At 35.9% G+C, this 19,669-nt stretch overlaps 1 protein-coding gene across 2 annotated transcripts in view; it reads left to right on the forward strand.

Moving 5' to 3' along the window:
- Positions 1–19,669, forward strand: part of LOC145267091 (uncharacterized) — a 148,813-nt gene that overhangs the window by 104,353 nt on the left and 24,791 nt on the right. For both annotated transcript variants that reach the window (XM_080123084.1, XM_080123085.1), the window contains exons 4-5: positions 4,627–4,680; positions 5,757–5,819. In XM_080123084.1, the coding sequence (XP_079979210.1) occupies positions 4,627–4,680; positions 5,757–5,819 (117 nt within the window). The remainder of the gene's footprint in view (positions 1–4,626; positions 4,681–5,756; positions 5,820–19,669) is intronic.

A 19,669-nucleotide genomic window follows, 5' to 3' on the forward strand; every position in this document is an offset into this window, starting at 1 on the left:
TGACCCAAAAAACTACTATTTGTTTTTCAATTTTACCCCTTAGCAGCCCTTTATTTCCGGATGAAAACTAATTAAGAAATTTTCCACATGTCTGTGTGGGGAAAATGGCTTACCGTACAAACGTCATTGTGCCTGTCTGTCCTGTGAGTCGCACGTGTCGAGAAAGAAAGAAAGAAAGAAAGAAGGAAAGAAAGAGTCCATCATGGCGGCCGTGACGTTGTGTAGTGAACGAAGTCTCGCAAGATCACGTGCGCGCGCCTTGTAAAAACAGGTCACTTGTAGGTGGGAAAGGGTCGAGAAATCATTTGACGTTTGAGAAGCGGCAAAATCAGTTGGGAGAATTTGTGTGAGCAGTGATGTTTGCTTGTTGATCGACTACAAGCTATTTCGACCCATTTTTTGCAATGGACAAGTTTGATATGAGATTGATACCGGAGTTTGACGGCTCATCCGGTAGTTGAGCGGGATGGGGGGGGGGGGCTAAGCTTGTCTGCTGGCTTTGCAAAATAAAGGATCCCACACTTGTCATCCCATTGAGGCTGACCAAGGGGCATACTCCGTTTATCAACAGCTCGGGGATGAACCAACTCTGGAGGAGGTTAAGGAGGCACTATACGCGGCCTTTGCTACGGACCCTTTCATTGCCTGGAGGCAGTTCACCGAACGGCGGCTTGGGTTGGATGAGACGGTGGGCGTCTACCTGGCGACAATGCAATTTTCAATCCTCTCTGATATTTGAATTGTTTGAAATATTTAGTTTGTCCTGATTATTATTGTTACAACCATTCCTTTATTGGTCAAATATCTTATTTGTATCTATTTGGTTTATCTATGCAAACTACATAGCTAAACAAGGTAATGTACTCGATTGCTATTGTAGATAATCGTATATCTCTAATCCATTGCATCTTATTTCTCAGTAGGATTTTGTTTGTTGCTAATCGCTTGAGATATCTATATTGGGTAATGCCGACAGGACTGTTTACACCATCAATATTTGCAACATAGAGATGAAACTTTCAGATTATGAATGCGTAAGTTTGGTCATCATAACAATGCAACGACTTGTTGCCGAATCCGCTCTTATCCATTCCGGCGAATTAAACAAATACTTTTCTAATGGCTATCGTATCTTTACTTAACGGAAGTCGACGACATCACGTAATTGTTACGTAGCACTATGGAATGATTTTATAATTCTCCTGAATTATAAAATCAAGTCGTACTATTTGTATTTCTTCGGTTACTTTTCTCATATTAAGCGCTATTCTCACAACGTTTTAAACAATGAAACCTCTGACCTTTTTGTTCGGGTGTATCTTGTCGAACTCTGGAATCTTTCTGTCGAACTCTAGAATCTTTCTGTCGAACTCTGAAATCTTTCTGTAGAACTCTGAAATCTTTCTATTGAACTCTGGAATCTTTCTCTCGAACTCTGGAATCTTTCTCTCGAACTCTGGAATCTTTCTCTCGAACTCTGGAATCTGCGTGAAATTTCAAACGGAGCTCTTTTACCTAATACACGAAAGGTACCATGTTTTCGTTCCGCCAGCCCATGACTGGGTACAAGTCTTAAGTAATTAGCAATTGCATGCTTAGTACCGCCCGCTTTCAGAATTGAACCTTCAACCTCCAGAAGAGTGTAACTTACAAATTGATTTTTATTTAGTACTTTATCAGTGCGGACAATACTAAGCATACAACTACGAATTACTTAATGGCTGACGGAAATAGAACATGCTAGCCCCTCCCCCATGAATTAAATAAAGTGTTGTGTTTGAAATTCCGTAGAGATTCCCGAGTTCGACAGAAAGGTCCCTGAGCTTGACAAAGAACAGCTGAAGAATACCGGAGATTACATCGAACGAAACCTTGTGAACATGTCACTCAGGATGAAAACATAATACAAAATCTTAATTTCGAAACATGATTTGATTTGGTTGTTTTCTTTTATATAATTTTGAAAATAATCTTCCATTTTTTGATCGAGTTAGTCAAAATTAATTGTGTCTTTTAGAAGCCAGTACACAAATATAAATGCTTCCTGGTCTACAGAAAATGCCTAATCCCTGTTAATCCCTAATAGTGCATTAAACGGATACCATAATACTTAATTCGTTGAACCTTTTCATAACAAAGTTCCGCCCGAAATTTTAGCCTAATCGGCCTAGTAGTTACCGAAAAAAAAGTAGACATTAAATATTAATCCCTATTGATCTTTTTTAATCAGTGTAGCAAACGGATACCATAATACTTAGTCCGCTGCACCTTGTTATAACAAAGATATATTCAAATTTTCTATCAGATCAGTCTAGTAGTTTCTGAGAAGTACAACTTGAAAATTTATCCCTATTAATCCCTATCATTCCCTATTAATCCATAACTGTGCATCGAGCGGATACCATAATACCTAGTTCTATGCACCTTGCCATAAAAAATGTTTCCACAAAATTTAAATAAAAAACGGACCAGTAGTTTCCGAAAAAAATTGTAAAGTGATAATGTGGTTATTGGTCCTTATTATCTCTGCAAAACTAAAAACAACCCAAAATTTCTATCAGATCAGTCCAGTAGTTTCCGAGAAGTATAACTTAAATATTAATCCCTATCAATCCCTATTAATCCATAACTGTGCATCGAATGGATACCATAATACTTAGTTCGCTGCACCTTGTTATAACAAACGTCTATTCAAAATTTCTATCAGATCAGTCCAGTGGTTTCTGAGAAGCATAACTTAAATATTAATCCGATCAATCCATATTAATCCATTATCTGTTCATCGAATGGATACTATAATACTTAGTTCTCTGCACCTTGTCATAACAAATGTTCCTACAAAATTTCAGCAAAAACGGTCCAGTAGTTTCCGAGAAAACTTCTAGAGCAAATGTGATATTGTGGTGATTAGTCCTTATTAATATTTATTAATTCCTACCTCAGCATCAAACGGATACCATAATGCTTAGTTTGTTGCACTTTATCGTAACAAAGGCACATACAAAATTTCAAGCAGATTAAACCAGTAGTTTTTGAGAAAAAGTAGAATCTAAATACTAATCTCTATTAACCCTTATTAATCCCTGTGTATCCAACGTATACCATAATAGTAAATTCGCTGCACATTATTATAACAAAGGTTTATCCACAATTTCAGACAGATAAGCCTTGTAGTTTCTGAGAAAAGGTGGAACTTACATACTAATTCATAGTAATGCCTACCTATGCATCGAACGGATACCATAATATTTAGCCTGGTGCTACCAGATCAGGCTGTCTGAAGATATTGGCTTCCTGAGATGAAATGCACCTAACATTCATGCTTTTTGTTTTTCTACTTCCTTTTTCAAAACTTAATTATGTTTTGCAAAAACCAAAAACAAAAACAACCCAACTTTTCCCTCTTTTCCTTCTTCCCATTTCCCCTTTCTTTTTCTATCTTCCCCACTTTCTGACTGGTTTCCTAACTTAAAATGTACCAAGCATTAATACTGTAACCCTTTTCCCTTTCCCATTGCAAAAACTCATTCATGTCCTGCAGGACAGAGAACAAAAACGATAAAATCCACTAAAAACAACCAAACCAAACACTACAAACTAACGATTGAAGATACAAAGAGCTTGAAAAATAAAAAAAAATAAAACTTCTATAAAATAACTGAATGCAACATGAATGCTATTTCCAAAATAACTGGTTTGGGCATTAAATAACCCGAAAAGGGTTATTTAATGCCGTAAAACAAAACAACAAAACTATAATCTAATAATTATAAAACTCAAATGACCTTGTAACGATGTATGTAACCTACTTTCCGGTTTACAACATCCGGTTGCGCATACGCGCATGACCGGCGCACTGAAATATTAACGTTATTATTTCGAAATTATTATTTAACATGGGAAGAGTTGGGTTTTAAATAACTTAAACGTAATACAGAAATGAACGATGTAAAAAAAAAGCAGATAGTATTAACAATTATTTATTTGGATAATTTAAACGCGAAAAAAAAAGAACAATTCGGACGCTGAAATATTAACGTTATTATTTCGAAATTATTATTTAACATGGGACGAGTGGGGTTTAAAATAACTTAAACGTAATACAGAAATGAACGATGTAAAAAAAAGCAGATATATCAAAGTTTGAATTTAACTATAATAAGCATTATGGTATCTGTTCAGTGCACATTTACCTATAAGTATGGCCAACCACTTATAATTCAGTAACTGTAATTTTTTTTTCAAAAATAATCAATTATAATAAACAGAACAACTCATAGAAATCTATCTATATTCTTTTTTTCATTTTAATATACTTTCATAGAAATGTTTCTGTTATGTAAAAAAAACAAACTATTTTCTTTACGTCACAAGTGTCACGCTCATACAGGAATTCCATAGCTAATATAACATACTGACCTAACGGGTCACGGATGGTCTAGTAGTTAGTATGTGCACCTTATCCTAACAAAGATTTATAAAACATTTCAACTAGATCGGCTCAGTAGTTTCCGAGATAAGTGGAACGGACAGACAGACAAACAGACTAAGAGAAATATAATCTTTCTCCCAACTGATTGTGATGTCGTTTGTAAACGTTTCTGTTTTCTTTCTTTTTTTCCATAGACATATGCGAAGCGGAAGTATATGCAATTCAGTCAACTCACTTCCACAGGAAACGTAAGTACACCATTTTATTTCTTTTTCTTTTGATAAATATTGGGCGCAACCATCGTTAATAGGGACTAGCCGTTAAATCGCATTTATCTGCTAACGTCAGAGTTTTTTGTTCCGATTGGTGCCAAGCATAATAAACAAGATGATTCCAAGGAGACGGTTGTCACACGCAAAACGTGGTCACATGACTGTAGTCATTTCTGTCTTAAATTATTCGATGAATCCAAATAATACGAATCTTTGATCTAATTATTGTTTGGTATTTTCTCTATCTGTGCCTAAATCTAAACGCAGATTCTATGAACAAAGCTTATTTCAAGAACAGCTCACCTTCGGAACATTACTCCGCTGACATGCTTCCCGATTGAATACAACATGGTAGCCTTCAGATCAAATGTAAAAATGTTCTTGTTGAGCCGTCCCCATAAATAATCAAATTCTACCCAATTAACACCATTAACGATTACTACACTACCAACTTACATTCATTAACCCTTATCCTCGAGTGGTCTTCAGTCCTTGATAAATGGTGACTTCCAATTAAAAAAAGATAATAATGGTTTTAGTTGTGTTGTTTTCAAGCTAGAAGTCTCGTGGTGATTTTGAGCATAAAACTTTTTAAAAAAAACGTACTTATACATACATGTTTTGAAGACATGTTTTTGTTTGTTTTTATTTGGAAGATCTCAAACAGAACAGGGGAGACAATTCAAGTTGACTGTACCCGAATATGTTGAAGAGTCTCATTAAAAACAATCTAATAATTAAAAAAAATGCCCTAAAAGCTGAAATGCACAAATGGCAAAAAATAATTTCAGACAGAAATGACTAGTTACATGATCACTTGTAGCGCGTGACAATCGTTCCCTTGAAATCAACTTATTTATTTGCTTGACGCGAATCTGTATTAAAACCTCTGACGTCAGCAGATAAACGCAATTCAGCAACCAGCATGTATAAACCTTACATGGTTAAAGGGCTTGCTCGTCAGGTGGGTCGTGTGCCAAAAAAAAAATACTCAAAAAACCGTATCATTTTTCTGTAAAACATAAACTTTCGTTTTTTCTTTCTTTTCGTAGAAACATGAGATACGGTTACCCAAAAGATGCCGAGTTCTACGGACCAAAGACATATCTACCAGGGTAAGTATCAAAAAGTTAAAAAAAAAATTTTTATTGTTGTTAATTTTTTTGTTATTTTACTTGTACATTTATTCGCAAAAAAAGGGGGTAAGGGGCTAGATTTATAGGGCGGCAAGGTAAATCAGAAGCTGAACAACAAGATATTTATTCACAATACATTTAAACTTCTAAATATTGGTAACAACGAGGAAACAGGGAGAAGATAGGGAATTTCAAGGCAAGTGGTCCGACGAGAGAAACTATTAGAGTAGAATTATTTTTCAGCATGTACGAAATGCCTTCAATAAGTTTCCAGGCTTATTTTGTACAAGCATTTAAAATTGTCGTAGATTCTTGAAGATTCAGTATGTTGTTGTTGCTATACATCTTATGAGATGGCTGACCAATTTTTATGATTTCAGCTTCAAATGAAAAGCTGCAGGAGGAATCGGAATACACCCTGATTGTCACAGCTGGTGAATTGCAATCTAGGCGTGAGGACATTGAGAAAAACTATATGTAATAAAATTCTGTTTAAAACTTTGAAAAAAATGCCACAGAATCGTATGGAATGTTTCAGACTGCTTTTAAACCATCTTGCACGAATCGAGTATATGTTTTTGATTGGCATAAAAGATTCAGGAAGTCTATTAGGGATAATTAGAGGTGTGGGAGGAGTAAGGAAGTCAGAAAACTAAAGTTGATTGGCCAAATAAAGAATTTCATGGATAAGGGCCGTCATGTGTCTCTAGAGACAATAAGTCCACAGTTTGATGTCAGTGTGGGAACTGTACACACAATTATTCGCAAGGAACTGGAGATGCAGAAGATTTACGCAATGTTTGTCCCAGGGGTGTTCCATTCTTGCCACAGACTATTTGACCAAGATGGGCATCAAAACCGTTCCTCCTCCTCCTCCTCCTCCTCCTCCTCCTCCTATTCCTCCTCCTCCTTATAGTCCAGACTTTGCTCTCTGTGATTTTGGTTCAAAGAAAACTTTAGAAGCTGTCGTTATGAGACAATTGAGGAGATTAAAGAGGCTGTGACGATGGTCATTGATATGCTCACACAAGAGGATTTCCATGGGGCCCTCCCGAGGTTGTTGGGATGGTACAACACCTGCATTGCAGCCGGGGGAGATTACTTGAAAGAGGGTTAGAGTTTCATGTGTGTACTGTCAATAAAAATTTCCATATGAAAAATCTGGGAACTTATTGAAAGCGTCTCGTAAAAACCTCTACGGTGAAGGGGTTGGATGTTGCTGTTCGTCAGGCGAGTTGTTTGTAATTATGGTTATGTCACGTCTCGATATACAGCATAATCACGTTAACACACCGGCTCCCGTTAGATCACCGAAGTTAAGCTACGTTCTGCCTGGTCAGTACTAAACTGGGTGACATTTTGGGAATTCCAGGTGTTGTATGTGCTCTCCGCTTATCTCCGCATTGTTTCCAGTCGTCTAGCACTTCTTGCTACTGGACTCTAGAGAGGTGGGTTTGGGGATTGCCCAACTAGCAACTACCTACAGCCAGATTTGAAACTCAACCGTCTAGGCGACAGTTGGCGCTCCTAACCGTTATTTTACCATATCTGGGCAGGAGCTGCTAAAAACAGCCTATCCTGCCTTGACAGAGTACAAAATAGACTTCGTGGCTTAGTGGGGGATGCCCTTTTCTCTACCCTGCAACCTCTCTCCCACAGAAGAGACGTTGCGAGCCTATCCTTGTTTTATCGTTATTTCCATGGCAGGTGCTCGTCTGAACTCCAATCTCTGGTCCCCCCCCTCGCCAATCTTTCACGAAAAACACCCGTCTAGCTGAATCCACTGTGAAAAATTTCCCCCACTCTATATCTGTGCCTAAATCAAAACGCGGATTCCATGAACAAAGCTTCTTTCTTAGAACTGCACGCCTGTGGAACTCTGTTACGTCTGCCTGCCTCCCACCGGACTACCACTTGGATGTCTTCAAGTCCAACGTAAACAAATTCCTAATGTACCGCCCCCTTAATTAAACACTTCATCAAATCTCCACACTAACGTAATGTACTTGCAATAACCCTTATCCCTGAGTGGCTTCCGGGCCTTGATAAGTGGTGATCACTGTGTAAAAAAAAAAGGGAAAAAAAAGAGTTACGTTTGGTCTCGTTCTTACTGTGTTATCTAACGGTTTATTTAACGAACTATTGTCTTCAGATCCATTATTGTCTATTTACTTAACGGCCCGTGACTCGTCTAGTGGTCGTATGTGTGTGTGTGTGTGTGTGTGTGTGTGTGTGTGTGTGTGTGTGTGTGTGTGTGTGTGTGTGTGTGTGTGAAACGTATAAAACACAATAAGTAGAATAGAATGTACGGAGAGGTAAAAGTAGCTCAGTGATCTACAAGGCAAATCATCTTTATGAATTTTAGGGAGACCATAAAGTCGAAGTGTCAAGGATCTAGTGGGTCATATTTTCTGATAAATCACTTTGGGAAGATAATTCTTTTTTTAAATAAGAAGTGCAAGCGTTTTTGCAATTTGTTTTCAATGTTCAAAGTATTATCACACGAGTCCACCAAGCTGAGTTTAAGAAATTTAGTAGTAATACGTGTCTGTTGCTGGTCGCTTCTGTCTTTTGGCCGCTACATGGGGGGGATTCGCCAACATTTTGAGAAGTTGAGTTCTACTATAACAAGTACGAATGCAAGACATACAAGACAATGTATGTTTTATATATATATATATATATATATATATATATATATATATATATACATATATATATATATACATATATATATACACATATATATACATATATATACATATATATATACATATATATATACATATATATGCACACATATATATACATATATATATATACACATATATACATATACATATATATACATATATATATATATATATATATATATATATATATATATATATATATATATATATATATTGATTTATTTTACTCCTAGGCATCTCATCTTCCGCAGCATGGAGTCAAATCGACGATCTTTTGTGACGTTTCTCTGCATCCATTTGAAGATCGTCGCTCCCTTACGAGGAGACCTGTTTAACCCATCTTGCTTCCTCGGCTTCTTGAATCCAACTCGAGTAAACTTGCTCAAACCAGAATACCTGACACGTCACGTCCAGTCTCTGCTCGCATAGTTCCAGTGCAATTCACCGGCCACCCAGTTTGATACATGTCATAACATGGCCCTTTGACCCTTTCTGCACCTGCATGCTCGCTCAACTTATTGTTTCCCACGATTCAATCTCTGTTATTTACTCCGCTAGATAGATAGATAGATAGATAGATAGATAGATAGATAGATAACTGACACTTAAATGCTTCTACTCGGCGTTGCCCGGCTAATACCTATCACTAATACATTTCTAAAAATAGCATTGGTTTTATTTGTAACGTATTCGTTATATCAAAGAAACAGGACAAAGAAAAAATTCAACTTCCTTTCTTTTTTAATTTTTATATTTCCAACAACGTATTTTCATAAATATTTAAACAGACCATTTCTCCTTCTCCCGCCGCATGTGCCGTCTCGTCTTTGCTCTGACCTCACCCACGTGTCTCGAATACGTGCTTCTCCGAACACTCGTGTCTTGACTACGCACTTTTCTGCTCTCTCGTGCCTCGAACACGCCTCGAATTCTCTACGTTTCTGAACACGTGTTCTTTTTATCTCTGTTATGACGTCACATCGCGCAACAGGCTTTGTCATTCGCATATTACTGCTGCTGCTGCTGCTGCTGCTGCTGCTGCTGGTAACCCATCACCAGCGCCTCTATTACATATGGAAGAATATTTACTTGCCGATTATTTTTACAATAAGAATGCAGAAAATAGTTATTGTTTTGAAAAGAATCAAATTGCCAGAATATTAAATGAATAAAAAAAAACTATTCGTTTTACTTAATTTAAGGATATTTAGCTGATAATATCGATTATTTTTACGGAAGTAGTAAGGTTGGCGCACATAAGATATCATGCACAATTAAATATTGCATTCCAAGTAAAATCTCTTTGATATTTTTACATATCGTGCAAAATTAAGCATCTTCATCAAAAATTACGAAAATTATTGAGTAGAATTTGAATTTAAGATAAAAAAAAAAAAAATCAGTTTTATCCTGTGTTGTCAATCCACCATTAAGTATTAACTGTACGGCATAGTCACGTTGACACACCGGTTCCCGCTGGATCACCGAAGTTAAGCAACGTTGAACCTGGTCTGTACTTAGTGGGTTACCATTTAGGACTTTCAGGTGCTGGCTGTGCTTTCCGCTTATTCTCGGCATTGTTTCCAGTCGTCTTGGACTTCTCCTTGCCACTGGACTCAAACAGTGCCGATTCAGGATAGGTGTGGATTGCGCAACCCTTGCCTCACAATTACACGCGTAACTGTCCCTACAGGGGGGGTATGCTTTGTCTTTCGAGACTGAACTGAGGCGCATCACGAAATTATTAATTGGTTAAATGATAGACTGTTTTACGGGATTTCGGCTTTTATCGTTAACAGATCGGCAAAGTATAATAAAACTGATTTTTATTTTTAATTAAAAAAATTTCTACTCGATGATACTTCCTAAGTTTTACATGTAAATATCCGGATAGGTAAGTATATGAAATGTAAATATCCGGATACGTAAGTATATCAAATAGTCTTTCTGTTAGTCTATTTAGAATTGCTTCTTCACTTGTGTAACTGCGTTTTCAGTTGTGTAACTGCGTTATCAGTTACGCCCCTATCTGTATAAGGAGTTGTGTAACTGCGTTTTCATTTGTGTAACGGCGTTTTCAGTTGTGTAACTGCGTTTTCAGTTACGCCCCTATCTGTATAAGGAGTTGTGTAACTGCGTTTTCATTTGTGTAACTTCGTTTTCATTTGTGTAACTGCGTTTTCACTAGTGTAACTGCGTTTTGGTTACGTTCTACTCTGTATAAGCACTTGTGTAACTGCGTTTTCACTTGTGTTCTTTTTTGTATAAGCACTTTTGTAACTGCGTGTACATTTGTGTAACTGGATTTTCAGTTGTGTAACTGCGTTTTGACTTGTGCAACTGCGTTTTCATTTGTAACTGCGTTTTCGGTTGCGTTCTTATCTGTATAAGCACTTGTGTAATTGCGTTTTCACTTGTGTAACTGCGTTTTCATTTGTATAACTGTTTGTTTGTTTTTTCAGTTGCATCCCTATCTGTATAAGCACAGAAAAGGTTATTTCCTTGTTAGTTCACACTAACAGAACTTTATTATTCCAAAAGTAATATTATTACTAACCATAAATTATATGGATTGATATAAAAAAAAAGCACTGTGGAATTTCCAGGAGGGCACACTAGCAATGAAATAAAACTACAAATTCATTAAATTCTTAAACTAGACAAGCTGCACTGAACATAATTATAAAACGAAGAAAGGACATTCCGAAATGCTTTCAACAAATATTCTTTCATAACTTAATTACATTACTTACATTACATTGCTTATAATGGGCGGATACAGAAGTGTATGCAGGTGCGAACAAACAGATAAGTGTTGTCCCCTCCTCTCTGACACTTTTTCCCTATATAGTTACATGTCATCTATAAAATTAAGGCAGTCGACTTTTCGAATTCAGACCTAAATAGCTTCTTTTCTAAAATACTAATAATTTCTTATGAATAGCCATTTACGTTTCTTTAATGTTGGTCCATGTTGTTAAAAATAAAAATTGTAATTCATTTTAATTACTTTGCAAATAACACCGGGTTTCGTATTATAATAGCTAGCCATTTCCTTTTAATGTTGGTCCATGTTTAAAAATAATAATTGTAATTTGATTTAAATTCTTCGCCAATAACATCGGATCTCGCATTAGTTACAAAGGATAGTAATTTCCATTTCTTTGATGTTGGCTCATGTTGTTAAAAATAAAAATTGTAATTCTATTAAATTCCTTTGCAAATAACACCGGCTGACAATAAATAACCATTTTATTTTCTTTAATATTGTTCCATGTTATTAAAAATGAAAATTGTAATTCGATTTATTTCTTACATTCTTTTCTTGCATTACTTACAATGAATAGCCATTTTCTTTTCTTTAATATCGGACCATGTTGTTAAAAATAAAAACCGCAATTCGATTTATTTATTTGTAAATAACATCATGTCTTGCCATTTTCTTTTATTTGATATTGGACCATATATATGGAAATGTATAAAAAGGAATACGGAAAGTATAAAAGCTTATCATTTTTCTTTATTTGTTTTCTATCGGTGACGTGCAGGAATACAAAATATTATGAAAAATAAATTATTATTGTAATTATATATATATATATATATATATATATATATATATATATATATATATATATATATATATATATATTACAATATTTTTTAATACCTACAGACGCCAGTGATTCATTGTTTCGGGAATCCTCAGTGCATGGTGACACGATTACTACCGGTCTGGAGACTCAAACCCGGCCACAAAACCATGTCTGACACCATTACTGAGGAACAAACCTCACGGCTACTCTAAACCGCGAGAAATATTATTGAAATTTGAACGACTGGAAAGGTGTTCAATCTCAGAAGATTCCAAGCCAAAACACTTGTTAGTGATAAACGTGTTAGTGAACTGTTGTATACTGATGATGCAAACCTGGTAACACACTCCCCAGTAGATATGCAACTAGTGATGGATCTCTTTACGGATGCTTGTACCTGCTTCGGACTGACAGTTAGCATTAAGAAAACTAAATTCATGTACACTCCCGATCTAACTCTGACAACTAAAACGTCAGTATATCAAGCATGTGTAGTATCATCCCTACTCTTTGTCTCTGAAACTTGGACCTTGTACCGGTCACATATAGAATTGCTCGAGAGCACTGCCTTAGACATATTCTTGGTTTAAAGTGGTATAGCTTTGTCCCTTGGTTCATATGTCTTCAAAAAGGCCAAAACAACCACTATTGCTACTATTGTTATTAAGAACCAGATGCGTTGGGCGGGTCATCTTATCCGGCTTGGAAACTATCGACTCCAAAAACAGTTGTTCTATGGTGAGCTCTTTCTTGGAAAAAGACCCCAACACAAGCCCAAAAAGCGTTTTCGTGATAGCATCAAGGAGAGTCTGGTGAGCTTTCACATTCCTGTTGAAAGTCGGGAGCCCCTAGTGTATGATCGCAAACAATGGAGATAGTGATATACCGGGTCGCAGAACACTTTAAAGTAGCTAAAACAGACCGAGCAAAGCTCAAGAGAGCATGTAGGAAATGTCAAACCTTGCCGCCCAAACATGGAGATCTTGGGATCTGTGAGGTGTGTGATCGGGCTCTGTTGTCTAAGGCAGGTTTTGTTAATCACATGAAAGCCGACAATGATACAGGTTCCGCTGCTGTTAGTTTCATCCAAACCCATGAACGTTTTCAGTATCATGTCTGCTTGAGGGTGTGCAAGTAGCTGGCAAGGCTGAAAAGTCATCTTCGGGCACATAGACTTTTAGTGACTGAGGGAATGGCACTCGTATGACAAGACGTTGCAATCATCATATGTATATGTGTATATATATGTATATGTATATATGTATATATAGATATATATATATATGTGTGTGTGTGTATATGTATGTATATATGTATACGTATGTATATATGTATATATAGATGTGTGTGTATGTGTATATATGTATGTATGTATGTATGTATGTATGTATGTATGTATGTATGTATGTATGTATACGTATGTTACCAGAGTCTGGATAATTTTTGAGGTGATGTTGCTAGTCAGGATAATTTTTGAGTTGGTGTTCCCAGATTTTTGATAATTTTTGAGTAGGTGACCATACAATTTAAGGAAGTTCATCTTCCCAGGCTTTGCCGTCTCTCTTTGAAAAGGGATCATTTTATTCCTAATCACCTGAAGTGCTTATACAGAAGAATGTTGACAGGTCTGCTCAGGCATTTTTTGTAGGCCAGAATGCAGTCCTCTTGTGTGCTGGCTTTTTAATCGCCACCTTCCCTGATTTCTGTCACATCTTTTTCGTGGTGGGAAGGAGGTAAATGACAATTCTTGTCAGCAAAACTATTATTGCTCCCGTGACATGGTGTAATCAGTATTTTTTATGCATTTGCTAGACGAGTCAAAATCTTGTAGAGAAATATTCTTCACAATTGTGATGTCTCTGTTCAGTCTTGAAAGACAATGGATAACCCTTGTAAGGGTAGCTGCATGTGAAAGTGTGAGGCAAGAGTTGCACAATCACCAACCGCACCTCTCCTGAGTTCAGTGGCAACGAGAAGTCTAGGACAACTGGAAACAATGCCAAGATAAGCTGAGAGCACATACTGCACCTGGAATTCCCAAACTGACCAGGCTCAACATTGCTTAACTTTTTTCGATGATCAAGCAGGAACTGGTGTGTCAACGTGATTCTCCACAACGATGACAATAAAATCCAGAATGATTAACAATAAGATTTACTTCCATTTGTAAAGTTTCTGATTGAAACTCGTGCCTTTTCCCTTCTAGACTCCATCCATTCTGACTTATTCTTTCTATTTTCTCAATCAATTTTCGATTCAACTGCAATAAGCAGAAAACTTTTTTTACCTCCCCTTCTTTCTTGTCACATGTCGATCTTCAATTTTTTTCTCATTTGCAAAAAAAAAGGCACCAATATATATATATATATATATATATATATATATATATATATATATATATATATATATATATATATTAGTGATGGGACAATTCCAATATTTTTCCCGATTCCATACTAAAAACTGTATATATATATATATATATATATATATATATATATATATATATATATATATATATATATATATATATATTAGTGATGGGACAATTCCAATATTTTTCCCGATTCCATACTAAAAACTGTAAAAACACATGTTAAATGTGCATATATTTTCCCAAACATAAAAACACACTTGTGGCAATGACCTCCAGATTTTAGTTTTACTGGTAGTTCAGAATCAATATATATATATATATATATATATATATATATATATATATATATATATATATATATGTATACGTATGTATATACGTGTGTATATATGTATATATGTGTGCATATATTAGTGCTAAGTAATAACTCTATTTCTTTTTTTTTTATTATTATTGTAACGACATTTATTACCAGGTACTTTCCCGGATTAAACGTCATCATCTTCAATCTCATTCTCTTTGACGTCTATCCTTTCGAAATTCATCGTGTTATCTAGATCCTCTCTCTAGTTTTTATGGCCTTTTTTTTCCTTGTCGTGACGTCATGTCGCACTCGGCTCGGTATTTGCATATGCCTGCTATACGCCCGCCCGCCCGCTGTCTGTTAAAGACTGACTGATTGGACGGACTGGAGTAAGTGTTTTTTGTTTTTGTTTTTTTTTTTTGTAACAACTCTCTCTATTTCTATTGTCAAATCTTCTGTACTTTTCTGTGTGAAATCACACAATATTGCCCGACTTGATCATCTGTGTGTTGACCTCACTTTAAAACTTAACAATTCATACAATACTCTGCGTGATTATTCATGTGAATCTTTGCATGTCTCTTTATGAATTTGAAAATTTCTTTGGTTAAAATAACAAACACATTGGAATGTAAGTTATGAATGAAAATGTATTTATAGGTATGAGTGCATGTGTAACAGATTTGTTGACGCTTGCTTAGTTGTAGCAGTCATATGCCAACGACCAAGCCGGTATACGATAGCAGAGATATAAAGAGCACGTGTTTTCAGAGGAGCACGTATTCGAGACACGAGAGAGCATAAAGGGATGTGTTCGAGACACGAGTCTTCGGGGAAGTGGCGTTCAAGACGTGTTCGAGATGCGAGTGCTCGGGGAAGTTTGGTTCAAGAGGTGTTCGAGACACTGAGACGTGTTTGAGATGCGAGTTTTTGGAGAAGTGGAGTTCGAGATGTGTTCGAGATGCGAGTGTTGGGGGAAGTGAGATTCGAGACGTGTTCGAGACGCGGGTGTACGGGAAATTCAGATTCGAGATGTGTTCAACACCCATGGGTGGCGTGAGAACTGAGACGAAAAGTCAAACGCAGCCGGAAAAGGAGAAATTAACTTTTAAAATATCTAGACAAAAAAAAATACGTTGTTGAAAATATCAGATATAAAAGTATTTTTTATTAAAAACTGAAACAACTAATTAAATTTATTTCTTTTTCTTTTATTCTGTTTCCTTGTGACTGAGTGTACAATGTGTTGGGTCAGTTAAAATGTAACGACACTGTTAAATGAGGTGTGCAACGTTACATATGACAGTGGGGGAGTCGGTATTTGCCTTGCACTCTATTATGTGATCATCCCACTTGCAATTATAGAGCTTCCGTTGGCGATTTCGGCGATGGGGGGGGGGTAAACAGGTGTCTCGACTGGAAACCATACAATCAAAAACATTTTTTAAGTTGTGCCGCCACGTGTATTGGCCATTTGCAAGGGCCACTCTGCAGGAACTTAGAACATGTTCCATAGTCTGGGGGTTTTCTCCGCATAAAGGACAGGTTGAATCACCCTTCTTCCATTTGGCAAGGTTAGTCATTAATGGAAACACGTCGTATTTATATAATTTCATATATATATATAATCAGATGTTTATATAATTATATACTTATATAATTATATATATATAATTATATATTTATATATATATTTATATAATTATATATATATATATATATATATATATATATAGAGAGAGAGAGAGAGAGAGAGAGAGAGAGAGAGAGAGAGAGATGTATGTTTCGTCATCTACAACTCATCAGAGTCGTAAACGATGAAACACTTGTCAGTGGATAATCATGCTTTAAAAAAAATAAAAATAATATATATGCCGCACCTCATTTAGGGGGTACCAAATTGGTTAAAGGGAAAATTATTTCCAACTCGCATTTAGGTAAAAATACAGTTTCCTAAAAATAATTGACTTCATTCAAAAAGTATCGCTAACAACAACAATATATATATATTATTTATTTTTTTACTATAATAATTAAATACCTACAGACACTAGTGTTTCATCCTTTCGGGATTCTTCAGTGCAGGGTGTCACGATTACTACCAGTCGAACGATTCGAACCCCGCGACACGAGACATCTCTGGCTCGATTAGCGGAGGCCGTATCCATTCGGCTACCATTAACCGTGTGAAATAGCGTTGAATTTTAAACATTTTAATTTAAATGTTCATTACGTCAGACAGACAGACGGCCAAACAACGTCGCAGCTCACAAGAGCCATAAAGCCAACAAACCGGAAGTCCAAGACGTTTGGCCTTATCAGTTAGATATATTCGAACTCGGGATTCGAAACCCGAGCCTCTTGCATGCGAGGCGAAAAATCTGCCATATGAGCAAACGCACCGCACATAAGAAAATCTATTAACTAACACAAATCAAGCAAACCGCGGCGAAATTCGACTATGGAATGAACCTACTTCGTCTCCAGCAAGGAATGTAATCAACCAACCAAGCTATAACCCAAGCTGATGTCTCACAAGTGGGAATTTTATACTCGCTAGGACGATATCATTGAACATGCTAACCTAGCGAGCAAATAGTAATAGAATTTTCAGAAAGTATGAGAAATTATATAATTATTTATCTTATATATATATAAGATTATAATTGTTCACGGCTCTTGTGAGCTGCGACGTTTTTTTGGCTCTAGAAATAATTATATAATCTCTCACATTCTGAATATATATATATATATATATATATATATATATATATATATATATATATATATATATATATATATATATTAGCTCCTTACATCAAGTGGCTTCAGGCCTTGTCTGGAGTGCTCTTCATTTTCGAAAATCATCGGACAATGAAGAATGAAATAAAATAAACGATTTTGGCGATGGTACGATATATGCTTCTACTGTAAACCGTGTCATGCATTTTTCAAAAAAAGTCAAAAAGATTATTTTAAACGAATTGAGAAATTGTGAAACGCGACATTATTTTCATATGACGAAAATTATCGGACAACAGTCGAAGTTATAAACTAAGTACTCACATATATATATATATATATATATATATATATATATATATATATATATATATATATATATATATATATATATATCGTTATTTTTATGGAAAGTGCTCGTCGGAGCTTCGATCTATGATCCATCCTTGCCAAACGTTTACAAAAACACTCGTTTAACTACAGCCACTACCAACAATTTTCCCCATTGTGCGTAAATCTAAACTACAAATACTTTCCATGAACAAAGCTTCTTTCTTAGAACTGTTCACATGTGGTACTCTGTTCCACTAGCTTGCTTTCCGGCTGACTACAACATAGTCGTCTTAAAGTCTTCTTTGCAGCAGCCTTGGCAATGTCCTCAGTGTATTTGTTCCAATTTATGTTGCCTGTGAATGTTGATTTATTCATTGTGCTGTATATCGATATTTTATGGCTGATTGGGATAACTTCAGAACATTTATACCAGATATATCTCTGCACGACATATTCAAAAAGAATATGCAATCTATAATATTTGATATGACTTAATTGTCGGTATAGACCGCTTCATACCGTCCAAGAAATTGCAGCAAAAGCCCAATAGGCAGACGTGTTTCACACCAGAATGTGCCACTGCCATTGCTCACAGAAATCACTGTGTTGAATAATTACCATTGTTAAAAGCTAATTAGTTATTATCGATCTATCGATCTATCTATCTATTCAATGATATTCTTAAAATAGTTTATATTGGGAGTTATTTTTTGTTTATAGAATAAAGTGTAGCAATCGGTTTTAGGAAGATGTTTACATAAATTAACTAAGTTAAATATAAACCAAATAACCTTGAACAGGCGTACGTGGCGGAAAGGTCACACGTAAGGGATACGTGTGCTTTTTGAATGCTGACGTAACGGAACTGATGTCAAGAGGTCGGGAGTTTTAGTGAGCCGAAGAGTCGGGAGTTGGTCACAAGAGTGAACAGACGGCAAGGAAGCGGGCTGGGGAGAATAAGCATGTAGACGAACTGCTGATTCTTGTGAAGACCATTTGAGACAACTGAAATAAATTTATATTATAAAAATATAAAGTGTTGTTCAGTGGTTTCACAAAAGAAGGAAGAACAGATGTCTCAGTTGGTTATAGTGTTGGTCATTTCATGGTTCGTCATGGAGCTCAGCAGGAAGATAGAAGAACTCGTGAAGAAAGAAGGTATGAAGAATATATTCTTCCTATATATGAACTGTAATATATACCCGTGTGATAACTCTCCGATACAACATGACTCAGTTTATACGTTGATATCATATCCTGGCTAAACAAACAAAACAATACATACACTTTATACGTTTATAACGGATTCTATCAGAAAATATCATCCTTTGAATATCTACCACCTCACTCTACGACAACTATTTTCACTGCTTTCAACATAATAGATGTGAAACCAAAGCCACCTTTAATAATAAATTCTACCCAATTTACACCATTAACGATTACTACATTACCATCTTACATTCATTAACCCTTATCCTCGAGTGGCCTTCGTGCCTTGATAAGTGATTACTCCCAAGTAAAAAAAAAATCTAGATATAGTTATCTATTCGTTAACCGTTTCGCTGTATCATAACTTTTCTAGAGAGGTCAGTGCCCCAAGCCAAGATCGAAGCGTGATTGCATACTTATTTACTTGTCTTCCCACGAGGGCAGAGTTAGACACAAGGTCGGTTTTTAATGTGGGGGAAAATTCAGCTTCCTCAAAAGGGACAGTCTCGATAGGAACAAGAATTAAAATTTTATTAGTCATGAAGGATTTCTCCTCCTCTGACCGAGGATAG

Source organism: Euprymna scolopes, chromosome 42, assembly GCF_053919585.1.
Source record: "Euprymna scolopes isolate OS-2025 chromosome 42, ASM5391958v1, whole genome shotgun sequence".
In the NCBI taxonomy this organism is placed as follows: Eukaryota; Metazoa; Mollusca; class Cephalopoda; order Sepiida; family Sepiolidae; genus Euprymna; species Euprymna scolopes.